At 32.8% G+C, this 15,413-nt stretch overlaps 2 protein-coding genes across 2 annotated transcripts; one reads left to right on the forward strand and one right to left on the reverse strand.

The window, feature by feature from the left end:
• Positions 1–1,791: 1,791 nt before the first annotated feature.
• LOC119605248 lies at positions 1,792–3,117 on the reverse strand. Its single transcript, XM_037958232.1, has one exon. It carries the CDS (start codon positions 2,966–2,968, stop codon positions 2,207–2,209), a length of 762 nt encoding a protein of 253 aa, XP_037814160.1. The 5' UTR covers positions 2,969–3,117; the 3' UTR covers positions 1,792–2,206.
• A 4,897-nt stretch (positions 3,118–8,014) lies between these two features.
• LOC119605234 (uncharacterized protein K02A2.6-like) lies at positions 8,015–12,287 on the forward strand. Its single transcript, XM_037958211.1, has 2 exons — positions 8,015–12,205; positions 12,252–12,287. Exons 1-2 carry the CDS (start codon positions 8,015–8,017, stop codon positions 12,285–12,287), a joined length of 4,227 nt encoding a protein of 1,408 aa, XP_037814139.1.
• Positions 12,288–15,413: the final 3,126 nt, after the last annotated feature.

Raw genomic sequence — 15,413 nt, forward strand, 5'->3', positions numbered from 1 at the left:
ATAGATAATCACGTTGATTTATAGATAATCAACAGATGATTCACATTTTCATCACCAACTCTGTTGGTAAAATTAACGTTTTGTTATTACAAATTGGATCCATGAAGCGGTTATTAAACCTATTCTCTTTTACGGGGCTGTTGTCTGGTGGAAAGCACTGGACAACAACTCCAATTGTATACTTCTTGATAAGGTACTAAGAAGGATAGCAATCCTTATAACAGGAGCACTGAGAACAACTTCCACCAAATCTCTATTCGCAATGCTTAATTGGATCCCAACGGATCTGATAGCCAGAAAACTGGCACTCATCACTGCCCTCAGACTTGATGCCATAAATGCTTGGACACACAGGCCATACGGCCATGCGGCTATTATGAAGGAAACATCTTTCCTCCCGGGCAATATTGATTACTGCACACCCAAACCTTTCCTCCGTAGGGACTTCGGATACACAATATCCGAAAACTCTTCACTGGAGGAGAACAGTTCCCCAAGAACCCTCCTGGTATATACGGATGGTTCGAAAAAGGGGAACGAGTTGGAGGTGGCATTTTTATCCCTGAATTTGGAACTAAAATAAGCTTTAGGATACAGAATAATTGTAGTCCACTACAGGCTGAACTATCAGCCATAAAAAGAGCAGCAAATTGGCTTTGGTACTACAGAATATCAAACAGAGATATTCAAATTTGTACCGATAGCCAAGCTGCTATCAAATCCCTGATTGGTGTATATACTACATCTAAACTAGTCCAGAAATGCCGGGCATCCTTAAACAGGATGGCGAGACATTCAATAATCGTGCTCAAATGGGTACGGGGACACGGGGATTTGACTGGCAACTATATCGCTGATGAATTAGCGAAACTAGGAGCCTCAATGTCCGACAGAGACATAGACATCTTTTGCGGAATACCGCTAAAAGCTTGCAAGACCATAATAGATGGAAAGTTCTATGAAATTTCTCAGACAAGATGGCGTAATGAACCAACTTGTATCAATACCAGGAAGATATGGCCAAATTTGGACAGTAAACGCACGTCATATCTTCTGCAACTAAACCGCCCTCATATCAGCAACCTTGTTGCTGTCATTACGGGGCATATCTTATTGGGAAACCATGCAAGAAGACTTGGAATTCCCCACAACGACTTCTGTAGAAGTTGTCAAGACGAAGAGGAGGAAGAATCTATCGAACATCTTCTCTGTCAATGCCCTGCGCTAGCGGACACTCGATCCGTATATCTAGGAAAACGACTATTTGATGATTTGTCAGAACTATCCAGTCTAGGACTGGATAACATAAATGCCTTCATCAGGCACAGTAACTGGTTTTAGGACCACCAAGCCATAATTAAGGCATTCACTAGTCCACAAGGACAGACCTCTCAATCTTCTCCTCCACTTCAATTTCTCTTCTATGACTTAATCCTAAACTATCTTCTACTATCCTCTACCCTCTTTCTTTTATATTTTATTATCTTTACAGGTATCACAAAGGGACCAACAGGACCCAAGTGTGCGTCTTTGCAGCCTGAATACCTAACCTAACCTATTACAAGTTGCATAGACTGATTGACTCATCTCCATTATTATAACAAAAAATAATTTAAATAACGTACAATTAAACATGATCGCAAAAGCAGTTGTATTGTTTTCAAAAATATGATATTATTTGCATTACTAAGAATAAGAAGAAAATAAAAGAACATGTTATGACCTCAAATGCAATACAATGATTAAATTAAAAGTACCCATTATAAAAATAGAATGAAATTTTCGCAAATAAACTTTTTATTACTCTACATTTCACCTTCGTCAGAAGGGTATAAATATAATAATAGTATAATAACAATTATAATAATAATAATTTAGAAAATATTTAGACGGAAAACTGTCAAATTGGAAATGTTTAATTTTATCTAAAAAATAACAGTATTGTATACTGTATTATTTCAAATAAGAAGATTTTCAAAACATTGGTAAAATTTAAATTAAATTTTCTTCATCTTAAAATACAACAACATTAATATAGCTTATATTAAAATATTTTTAACAAATACATAACGCTAATTTCACAAATATGTATGTCAGTAAATCCAAAAAGTCCAGTTTTAAAAGTAAACAGATAAAAAACAATATATAAGCGTTATTTATACAATATACTAATAAATATACAGAAAGATTGGCAAATGAAATTGATTTATACACTATCCTTGGGTATTCTAACCAGTACTTCATAGTTTCGATTATTAAGTTCCTTTCCTTTATATGGTATATAGGCACAGCCATGTGATGGATGCAATTTTCCATAACGCATCCTATCATTGTGTACATAACGGGCAGTGTATAAGGTTTCCCCAGTTTCAGCATAGCCGGATGCTAAAGCATTTGTTGGTATTTCACCATTCGAGCTTGGCAACCATTTGTAATCAGCATTATCGTTATTAATGTGTAATAGTTCAATGCCTTCGGTTAGAAAATGAGATTCACAATTCCAAGCAGCGTAAGCACCTTTTAATTTAGGCACATAATAGGCCGGCAAGAGATCATCCTCTAAATAGACACGAGCCGCAAATAATGGATCACTTTCCTTATCTAGACCCAATATAAAACCAAATTGTGCTATTTCTTCGGCCGTAATACTTTCGTCAACATACAACCACTCAAAACTCTTAATGGGTTCGGCATCGATTTCGTCCATTGCAGTGGGTTCACTGAAATTCAAAAATAAACGATGCACATTGTGTTGATGTACACTGGCACGACACTGGGGACAGGTATTGGAACGTGTCAGCCAACGGAACAGGCACTGGCGATGAAAAACATGACCACACTTTGAAGTACTATAAATGATATCGGTACTTTTAAAAAATTCACTACAAATCGCACACATCACGTTTAAAGATGATTGCAATGATGTCACTTTAGTCTCAACATTTTCCTCTTTATTTTCTTCCTCCATTATTGTTTTGGAAATAATTATGAAATTTTCGTCCAGAGAATTAACTTTTTTCTTTGTCTTGAAGTGTAGACTAATGAAGACAACTGCATCCAACAAATTTCGCAATAACAAATATAAATAAAAGAATAACAACAACGACGCAATGATGATTAATACAAAACAAAGTTCCCTATAGGAAATTCTAAAAGAATATCTCAAAGCTATATAAAGTGAAATTTTTAAATATAACTGTCATGTGTGACAACTTGAAATTATGTATGTATATCCGTTCAGATGTTGTTAAAGCGAATTCAGCCAAAGGCGAATCTTGTATATCGTCACCTGAAACCCAAACGGCCCTAACTAACCAAAAATTCAAAATTGATTTTATTGTTGATTCTAATGTATTGCATCAAAACAAATATCCACACCAAAAATTGGACTCCTCCGACCAAAATTATCAATTTTATTGACAAAAAACAAATGGCCCTATCTACAAAAACATTAAAATTTTAAAGACAAAAAGTCCAATTTATCCATTTTTATATACGCCATTATCAACTATCATAACAAATGATAATAATTTGTTTATTTACTACAAATAAATTGCGTTGATAGAAACAAACTTTTCAATTTAAATAGTTTTTTGCTTCTCCTGTAAAATTTTAAAAATGTTAAATAGGGCTGTTTGCGTTTTAGGTGACGATATGTACATATGGTTTTCTTTTTATAGAGTTTCTACGATCCACAATTAATTTAAATGAAAAAATAAGTAATTTAATGACGGAATAACTTTATTTGCATTAAATAGTTTTTACTGTGATTGTCTTAGAGCGGGTTTTTGAGATGGTAATCAAATGCCAATTAATAATCAGATTAGTTAATCTAAAAACAAGTTAGAGTGCTATATTCGGCTGAGCCGAATCTTAAATACCCTCCACCAGCAACTTTTGTATTAATACATTTCTAATTAATAAAATATTTGTAGAAATAAGTTTTCTCATGTCTTAAATAGAAAAATCCCAAGATTTAAACAGCTTAAATCTACTACAATTCCAAGATTTATTGAACATTAGAAACGCCACTTTCATTTACATTTTTATAGCGCCCTAAGATATGCTTTAGCGATATCTCGTATTTGCATGTATGCATGTGTGTGAAAGATTTAAGGATTTTAAAAATACATACATATATATAATTTTGTTCTACACAAATTGATAATGCAAATAGTTAAATACGGTTAAAGCGCTTTTAGGGGCAGGACCTAGTATGAGAGATATGACCAAATATAGACCGATCGTGAAAAATTTTTGAAATAGCATTAAGTGCTTTTTGCATTACAAAATAGTATTTATGAACAAAAATAGTATTTATTTATATCATTATTTGGTAATGAGTTATGTGCCTTTAAGTGTTTTTCTGAAAGGGACCTTGTATGGGAGCTATGATCAATTATGGATCGATAGGAAAACAATTTCACAGTAATATTTCTCTGTATATGAGCAATATTTTTGCCAAACTTTATATGGATATCTTAATTTAGTAATGAGTTATGTGCGTTTAAGAGATTTTCGGGAGGGGACCTTGTATGGGAGCTATGATAAATTATGGACCGATCGGAAAAAAATTTCACAACAAAATTTCTGTGCATATGAGTAATATTTGTACCAAATTTTATATGGATATCTTAATTTTGTAATGAGTAATGTGCGTTTAAGTGATTTTCGGAAGGAGACCTTGTATGGGAGCTATGACCAATTATGGACCGATCGGAAAAAAATTTCACAGTAATATTTCTATGCATATGGGCAATACTTATACCAAATTTTACTTGGATATCTTAATTTAGTAATGAGTTATGCGCGTTTAAGTGATTTTCGGGAGGGGACCTTGTATGGGAGCTATGATCAATTATGGACCGATCGGAAAACAATTTCACAACAATATTTCTGTGCATATGAGTAATATTTGTACCAAATTTTATATGGATATCTTAATTTAGTACTGAGTTATGCGCGTTTAAGTGATTTTCGGGAGGGGACCTTGTATGGGAGCTATGACCAATTATGGACCGATCGGAAAAAACTTTCACAGTAATATTTCTATGCATATGGGCAATACTTACACCAAATTTTACTTTGATATCTTAATTTAGTAATGAGTTATGCGCGTTTAAGTGATTTTCGGGAGGGGACCTTGTATGGGAGCTATGACCAATTATGGACCGATCGGAAAAAACTTTCACAGTAATATTTCTATGCATATGGGCAATACTTACACCAAATTTTACTTTGATATCTTAATTTAGTAATGAGTTATGCGCGTTTAAGTGATTTTCGGGAGGGGACCTTGTATGGGAGCTATGACCAATTATGGACCGATCGGAAAAAACTTTCACAGTAATATTTCTATGCATATGGGCAATACTTACACCAAATTTTATTTGGATATCTTAATTTAGTAATGAGTTAAGCGCGTTTAAGTGATTTTCGGGAGGGGACCTTGTATGGGAGCTATGACCAATTATGGACCGATCGGAAAAAAATTTCACAGTAATATTTCTATGCATATGGGCAATACTTATACCAAATTTTATTTGAATATCTTAATTTAGTAATGAGTTATGCTCGTTTAAGTGATTTTCGGGAGGGGACCTTGTATGGGAGCTATGTCCAATTATGGACCGATCCATAAAATTTTTCCTCTGAAAGAATTCTATTGACATAAGATTTTAATTTGTAAAATTTTGTGAAGATATCGACATTGTGGCGGAAGTTATTAACAAAAAACCCATTTTCCGGGAATATGTACTTTTGTATGGGAGGTATATGAAATTGTGGACCGATTCTGGCAATTTTCAGCAGGGATCAAGATCATGTGCAGAAACGAATGTATGGTGATTTCCATGGAATTATCTTGCATAGTTTTCGAGAAAACTACATCAGAATGTGTAAAAAATGCTTATTTTTTTCCGAGGTTGTTTTAAATTTTGATTCATAACTTTTCCCGGTGTGAACCGATTTTGCCCATTTGCAATACCAAACAACTTAGGAAAATGAAGAACATTTTGGGTGAATTTGGTCAAGCTCTATTGCTTCGTTTTATCGTGAGCGTGTTTTACACAGACAGACGGACAGACGGACAGACGGACAGACGGACATAGCTAAATCGACTCAGAATTTGATAAGGACCCAGAATATATATACTTTGTTGGGTCTCAGATGAATATTTCTTGGTGTTACACACGGAATGACAAAGTTATATATACCCTCTATCACCACTGATGGTGGTGGAGGGTATAATAAATTTAATCTTATGTTAATCCCCTTTGATGTTTTTGAGTACAAGATTAAACTTCGCAGTGTTGCCATATAAAACAACAGAAAACCTTACTGTTTGTTATCAAAACAATGCATATTTTATAAAAAGAAGAAGACAATTGTAAATTTAATATGAAAATTAATGAAAACTTAAATTAAAAACAAAAAAATGTATTTTGAAGTGTCCATAATTTATACTAATCAATAAATAGAATTGATTTCCTTTTGTATAAATACGCTTGGTTTTACTATTTTTCCAATTAGGTTAATTTTAACATATGTTCAGAGTGCTGCCAAGTTTTAGAATAAATCGTTGTTAAAAAGTGTAACTAAAACCGTTAATTTCAAGAAATTCTATTATATTATTTTCAATAGATAGTTGATTGGCAACTGTTGGAATCACAGAATATGAATTCTATTTAGAAATAAATCACTCAAACATTGTTTGAAAATGTACCATAATCCTTTTCTGGAAAAAATCTTACTTTTTCTTATTCCTTCTAATAGATTTCTATTATTCTATTGAAACAAAAAGTCAACTTTTCGTTTTTTACAACTTATTTTGACGTTTAGCTACAAACATTTTGACTTTTTAGGGCAAAATTGTCGATTTTGACTTTTTTCGACAAAAAGTTGATTTTTCGAATGTAAATTCAGAAAAAGTATGAAATCAAACTCATTGACCATAGCTCCCATACAAGATAATGTTCTGAAAATAAACAAAACGAACATAATTCATTAACAAATAACCATATCAGGACAAAATTTAGGACGAATATGTCGTGCACATACCAGCGTTGTCAAAATTGGTATATTTGTCTTTTTTTGTACAATTCGATCTTCAAAAGTACAATGGGTACACCAATGACCCATTTTTTACAATTTTAATCATTGAAATAATAATTTAAAATATATGTACTAAACTTCAGAAGATAACATTTACAATTCTTCTTTATATTCTCTCACATTGTAAAGAAGATTGGAAGATATTAAATCAGACAAACAGGAATAACTATTACCAAAGAGAGTACTTTTTAGAATAATTTTTTTATACGATCGCTTTTCTATGGTCTTGTCTATTAACTAGACCAGGGATTACTCTATGAATTAGTCTTTGGACTTGTATATCGTCACCTAAAACGCAAACGGCCCTATCTAACATTTTGAACATTTTACAGGAGAAGCAAAAAACTACTTAAATTGAAAAATTTGTTTCTATCAACGCGATTTATTTGTAGGAAATAAACAAATTGTTTAATAGTGAAACCTATCATTTGTTATAATAGTTGACAATGGCGTATATAACAAGTAAGAGTGCTATATTCGGCTGTGCCGAATCTTATATACCGTTCACCATAGTGTATTTAAAAAAATCTATTTTATAAAATTTAAATTTATTTCATTTTCCCGACAATATTATTGTTATAGTAATAGCTAAACAAAATAAACAACAACAACGCTAAACGAAATAAACACACAAAAAACAAAATACACAAGGCAGTAAAACCAACAGACATCCAAACATACGAAACGAAGTACACAAAAAAAAAACTGTTATGTTTAATACTACTTGTTTAAATTTGATTCTTAAACGTTTGTAGTAACTTATGATTTTTGTTTACTTTTTGAAGTTTATGTTTTAAATTGAAATTATTCGATTGTTAATTTTTCATTGCTGTATATCTAAATTTAAATAAAGAAATACGTTATTTAAAAAACACAATATTGGTGTCAGAAGTGGGATATAATGAGTATGTCCCAAGAGCAACTATCGAATGTTATGGAATTACTGGCAGGAGCAATTCGCTCTGCAGTTGCAGATGTGGCGCAGACTGCATCCATGGGTTTTTCGTCGCCTTCATCTTCTGCAGAATTGAATTCAAAACCACCACAATTTTCAATGGTCGAATATAAACAAGAAGATGGAGGATCAGTTTCTGATTATTTTACTAGGTTCGACTGGGCGTTGCAGTTGTCGAGAGTTGCAGAAACTGAGTATGCAAATTACGCACGTGTGCATATGGGCACACAACTGAATACAGCTTTAAAAATATTAACAAGTCCGAGATCGCCAGGAGAATTAAATTATGCTGAAATCAAAGACATTCTGATTCGTCATTTCGATGGAAAGAAAAATAAATATGCAGAAAGCGTGAAATTTAGACAAATGAAACAAGAACCGGGAGAATCAGTAGCAAAATTTAGTCTTCGATTGAAAAATGGAGCAGTTTTCTGCGAGTACGGCCAATTTTTAGACAGGATGCTAATTGAGCAGCTTTTAATGGGGCTAGAATCTGCAACTATTTGTGATGAACTGATTGCAAAACAACCACAGAGCTTTAGTGAAGCATACGAGATAGCTTATGCTAGAGAACTAACTCATCATGCAACAAAAGAAGTTAAATCCAGCAATGAGCCTTCGCAACCGGAACAGACATTCAAGTTAGGTTTTGCTCCAGTTAAAACCAAAAATAAAAATAGTAAATCTGATGCTGTATTTCCAAATAAAGGTAAATGTTACGGGTGTAATGGGAATCACACGAGAAACAACTGTAAATTTAAGAGTGCGAAATGCTTCGCTTGCGGTAAAATCGGCCATATTTCTAAGGTATGTAAAAGTAAAACTGGTCAAGTAACGATGGAACAGGACGAAGAAAACGATTCTGTTGAGCAATTGCGTTTTATAAATAAAATTAAATTTTCAAAACCGTATGAAAAGAAAATGATATTTGTGAGTATCGATGGTAGGAAATTGGAAATGGAGCTTGATACTGGTGCTCCTTGTAGTATAATTAGCAAGAAACGCTTACGTGCTATCAAACCCTATTACACTTTACATAAATCTGACAGAAAATTTGCTAGCTATACAGGTCACTCAATAAATTGTATTGGCAGAGTTGTAGTAAATGTGACTTTGGGAAAAACTTCTCGTGTCTTGAATTTATATGTTGTAGAAGATGATTTAGACACTTTGTGCGGCCGTGAATGGATAAGTCATTTTGCACACGATATTAATTTTTCAGATCTATTCGCATCTACACCGCCAAATAATAACTCTCCAAACGATAGCTTTAGTTTAAATACTATTACTTCCGATGTATCGATATTAAATTCTATTGAAAAAAATCAACTACAACAAATTGTAGATAAATTTGATGATGTATTTGGAAGTTCAGCTGGAAAGCTTAAATGTCCTCCTATAAAGATTCATATGAAGCCGAATGCTAGACCCATATTCGCTAGACCAAGAGAAGTTCCTTTAGCTTTAAGAGAAGCATATGCCAAGGAAATTGATGCTAAAATTGCTGCCGGTTATTATAAAAAAGTCGAATTCTCAGAATGGGCTTCCACGACCCATGTAGTAACTAAAAAAAATGGAGCTATACGTATTACTGGAAACTATAAACCTACGGTCAACCCTCAAATGATTATCGATGAGCATCCTATTCCAAAACCAGAAGATTTATTCAACAGAATTAAGGGTGCTACAATGTTTGCTCATCTAGATGTTACCGACGCATATACGCATTTGCCAATAGATGAAGAGTTTGGACATGTTCTTACCTTAAATACTATTACTCATGGCCTTATACAACCCACTCGTGCAGTCTATGGGGCTGCAAATATTCCAGCAATATGGCAGCGAAAAATGGAAGAAGTTTTAAAAGGATTACCTAATTGTCTTAATTTCTTCGATGATATACTATTATTTGCAAAAGATTTTAATGAATTACAACAAATTTTAGATTTGACTTTGGCCCGAATTAGACAGTGTGGTCTTAAATTAAACAAATCGAAGTGTGTTTTTGCAGCAACGTCAGTGGAATTTTTAGGGCATTTAATTGATGCCAAGGGTATACATAAGTCAAATAAGCATATTGAATCTGTATTGAACGCACCGAAACCAAACTCTTTAGAAGACTTACAGCTATTTCTAGGTAAAGCCTCATACTATAGTGCCTTTATTCCGGATCTAGCAACCCGTGAGAGGCCATTACGAGATATTCTAAAATCAAAGGTATTTTCATGGAATTTAATCGCGGATGCTGCTTACAACGATATTAAGAAAATTTTAGTATCTCCACAAGTTTTAATATCATATGATCCAAAACTACCATTATTGTTGGCAACGGATGCTAGTAAAACTGGCTTGGGCGCGGTATTGTCTCACCGTTTACCTAATGGCGAAGAACGACCTATAGCATACGCAAGTAGAACAATGAGTGTGACAGAACAACGTTACTCTCAAATAGATAAAGAGGCTTTGGCCATAGTATGGGCCGTTCAAAAATTCTTTAAATATTTATATGCACGGCATTGGACATTAATAACCGATCACAAGCCACTTACTCAGATTTTGCACCCTAGTAAATCGCTTCCAGTTCTTTGTATTTCTCGTATGGCAAACTATGCCGATTTTTTAAGTAACTTTGACTTCGAGATAATATATAAACCATCCAAAGAGAATATTAATGCAGATTACATGTCACGTATTGTTCCAGATAATTCAGTAAAGTCACAATGCAACGAAAATTATGTAATTACTGAATACGACGAGTTTGATACTTTTATTTTCCGACAAATTAACCAGTTACCCGTTACAGCTGAAAAAATTGCCAATGAAACCCGTAAAGATTCAGTACTTGGAAAAATAGTTGCAATATTAGAGAAAGGACATTCGTTGGCAAAATATGGTTATACTGCACCAGAATCGAATTATAGACTCTCAGGTAATTGCTTAATATTCGAACACAGAGTTGTAATTCCACAAAAGTTTCGAAAAGACATTCTTCAAAATCTACACGCAGCTCATTTAGGGATGGTAAAAATGAAAGGTATTGCTCGTTCCTTTGTGTATTGGCCAAAAATCGATGCAGATATTGAAGCAGTGGCAAAAGACTGCAACGATTGTGCAAGAGTAGCAAATAAACCTAAGAAGTATACAGATCATCACTGGGAATATCCCAAAGGTCCTTGGGAACGAGTGCATATAGATTATGCTGGCCCTTTCGAGGGTATGATGTTACTAATTATTACAGATGCCTATAGCAAATGGCTGGATGTGAAAATAACTAAATCTATAACAGCTGAGGCAACAATTGCATTAGTCGATGAAGTTTTTGCAAATTACGGTGTTCCAGCGATGGTAGTATCCGATAATGGTACAAATTTCTCATCAGAAGAGTTTAACAAATACTTGACGGCTGTGGGAGTCAGATATCATAAATACACTGCACCTTATCATCCCTCTACTAACGGCCAAGCTGAACGTAGCGTTCAAACAGTAAAAAACGCATTAAAAGCTATGTGTACATCAAAACAAACATTACAACAAAATCTCAACGAGTTTTTAAGGCAGTATAAGAATGCACCTCATTCAACAACTGGAGTATCTCCAGCACAACTTTTTCTAGGCCGTCAAATTCGCACCCGCCTTGATTTAGTACATCCAGAAAATGTTTCTTCTAAAATAACAAATAAACAATTTTTGAAACAACATGAGCAATTTAGAGAGTTTCAAGTGGGTGACAATATATATTTTTTATCCGGTAATCAAAAGGAAAGCAAATGGATACCAGGTAAAATAAATAGGCGTTTAGGCGATATTCATTACGAAATTCTTTATGAAAATAAGTATGTACGAAGACATATTGATCAAATTCGTGGTGCTACTCAAGGTGTACAAAAGGATGTGGTAAATGGAAACCTGAGTTATGGAAACAGAAGATCTGAGGAAAACAGGTCTTATAGGAGTATTATATATCCAGAAAATATGACTGATAATGTTTTAGTCCCCAGACATCCCGCTCCTAATCTTCAGCATCCTGAAATAAATTCAAGTTCTCCTAATAATGCAAGAGATCCAGTAAATGAAGATAATGTTGTCCGCTCTCCTGTTCGGGAAAAGGATACAGATGATGAATTTGAAACACCACAAGCTGGTCAAAATCAAAACCACCCGCAAACACCACATTACAAAACAGCGCAAGCGCGACGAGAAGAAACCAGTGAACAGTTAAATATAGAGAATTCACATTTACCAAGTGATCAGCATCTACGACGATCAAAAAGGATTCCAAAACCAAGAGTTTTATTTTCACCTGACAATTCCTAAAGGAAGAGATAAATGTTATGTTTAATACTACTTGTTTAAATTTGATTCTTAAACGTTTGTAGTAACTTATGATTTTTGTTTACTTTTTGAAGTTTATGTTTTAAATTGAAATTATTCGATTGTTAATTTTTCATTGCTGTATATCTAAATTTAAATAAAGAAATACGTTATTTAAAAAACACAATAAAAACAAAATACACAACGCAGTGAAACCAACAGACATCCCAACATACGAATACACCAAGAAACAAAAACAATAAACAGCCATCCAAACATACGAAACTGAATACACCAAGAAACAAAAACAACATACACATGGCATTGAAACACACAGCCATTCAAACATACGAAATTTTCAGAGGTTGTCTCGGATTTTTGCTTATATCTCCGTTGTTTATGGACGGATTTTGCTGATTTTAAATAGGAAACTTCTCGAAAGCATGTCTGATAGAATTATTGATGATTTGGATCCCGAAGATATCTGGGGTCTTTAGAAAACTGATTTCAACAGACAGACAGACGGACATGGCTTAATCGACTCCGCTATCTATAAGGATTCAGAATATACAGTGAATCAACTAAGTTTTTTGCCTACCTTTTTTTAAGAGAATTTCGTTTTTTGTTCATAAATAAAATTCAAAAAAACAGGTAAAAAGTAAATTTATGTCTTCCAATTGAAAATAGAGATTGTGTAGAATGGGAAAACCAAGAAAAAAATATTAAAATAAAAATGTTGGTGCATTTGTTGTTGCATTTTATTATTTTTCATCAGAATTTGCACGTCAATAAAGTATTTTGCATATTGAAATTTCCAGTTAATTTCGTTGGGTTTTTCAAATTATTTTTTAATTGCTTTTTGAAATTTATTGTTTTATTGTTAGAAGGACACGTGTTAAGTATTTTTCAATTGTAATTTTCAAAAATCATATCCTCATTGTGTGAAACTGTGTAGTTATTTGCGTTAAAAATGTTTAAAAGGAAATAATGAGGCAATTACAATATAAAAAACTAGTTTAGATTTTTAGGACAAGTATAAATCAATGAAATTCAATTATGAGAAGGTTAATCAATCATTAAAAAATATAAAATATAGAAATTGATGAATTAACACAAAGAATTATTAAAAAAAACGCACTGAGTTGTCTTTCAAAATCTTTAACTGCCAAAGGAGAGCGACTTGTATCCAAGCAAAAACCATTGAAGTCCTCATTTATCTTCTCCAAAGTCCGTATACGAACTTAAAAGAACACTATGTTTAAATTTAGACCTCTAAACAGACCTTAGGTTGCTTGGAAACAATATAAAGTGAACTATCGTGTGGTACGGGAAAAATACTTAATTTAGGCATTTACAAATAGAGGCGGTTCTCATCACCTAAGATCCACAAAAGCAATATTTTTCAGCTAATACATACACTTATATATAGTTAGAACCCAAATCAAGAATAACTATCCAAATCCAGCTACGCCTACTGTATTTTATTCATAAAATAATGCATTCAAAATATGAGGTAGAATATCAAAATTCTAGCATGTAATAGTTCTATAGTGGTATACGGTGATATCCCCATACTTAGAGTGGCTAGGATAGTACTAAGTGTTAGCTTTATTGAATAAGAATCAATATTATACAATTCTAAATAAAATTCACACAGTACTCCCCAAATAGATGGGGTTTCCGTAGTGTAGTTTTTGTTTATCAATACAAAATGACCAAAAACCCAGATTTTTTTTGTTATAATCTATAGATTTATACCCCACTAATATTTTTTTCTAGGTCCAAATCCATTGATTTCCTAATATATCATGTATCCAATTCAAAATTACTTATTATTTTCGAAATTTAATCAAAAAACTATAGATTTCATGTTAAGTCAGATATTGAAAAATTCTTATAGGTATATAGGATAATAAATCGGCTAAGAAATGTCCAAACTTAGTCGTTCCACTACTAAATTATCTAAAAAATGTTATTCTAATATATAGGAGTAATAAAAATATGAAATTTTTATAAAATAATGCAGCAATATTAAAAAAATTCACAAAAAAACCTAAAAAAGCAAAATACTTTACTGACCTTAAAAATTAACAATACGTTCAGATTTTATCAAAAATCTCGTTAATTAATATCACGATTTTACTTTTTATGGTAGAAAATTAAAATATAAGATATTCTTTAAAAAATACAACAAACAAATTGCTTTATTTTGCTAAAAATAATTGTTCAGATAAAGTTTTTTCTTAAAATTTATAAAATTTTACATAGGCAAATTACTTAATTGATTCACTGTATATACTTTATAGGGTCGGAAAATTATATTTTGGAAATTACAAACGGAATGACAAACTTATATATACCCTTCTCACGAAGGTGAAGGGCAAAGTATAACAAGTAGTCCGACTCTCACGTACACGAAATTCCACCTCCACATTTACGGGTGCTGTGTGCTGTGCTGTTATACTTTGGTGAAGGGTATAAAAATAAATAAATTTGACTTTTTGCCTTTAATATTTCAATGTTTTTGTAGATAGGGCCTTTTGTTTTTTGTCAATAAAATCGATAATTATGGTCGGAGGAGTCCAATTTTTGGAGTGGACATTTCTTTTTTGATGCAATACATTACAATCAACAATAAAATCGATTTTACATTTTTGGTTAGTTAGGGCCGTTTACATTTCAGGTGACGATATGGACTATTCTATAGACTAGATAATATAATGTATATTCTGTAGACTAGTTTATTGTCTAGTTTTCTAGGGACTATCCTATGAATTAGTCTTTGGACTGGTATAAAAACTTCACTATATACTAGTTAATTGCCTATTCACTGGGCTAGACTAGTCTGCCGTCTTGTCTATAGAATAGCACGTTGCCTAGTCAATGAACTACTACATTGGCAAATGGACTTGCTTATTGATACATATATTGATTAGTTTACCGACTGAAGATATCGATTTGACAATATTAAATGCAGTTTTGTACAATTTTAAAGTTCGATTTACCATCCCTGGTACATACGCAAATAATTGAG

Source organism: Lucilia sericata, unplaced genomic scaffold (genome assembly GCF_015586225.1).
Source record: "Lucilia sericata isolate MDLA Ls3-8-SP2 unplaced genomic scaffold, ASM1558622v1 Contig000467F_arrow, whole genome shotgun sequence".
Lineage (NCBI taxonomy): Eukaryota > Metazoa > Arthropoda > Insecta > Diptera > Calliphoridae > Lucilia > Lucilia sericata.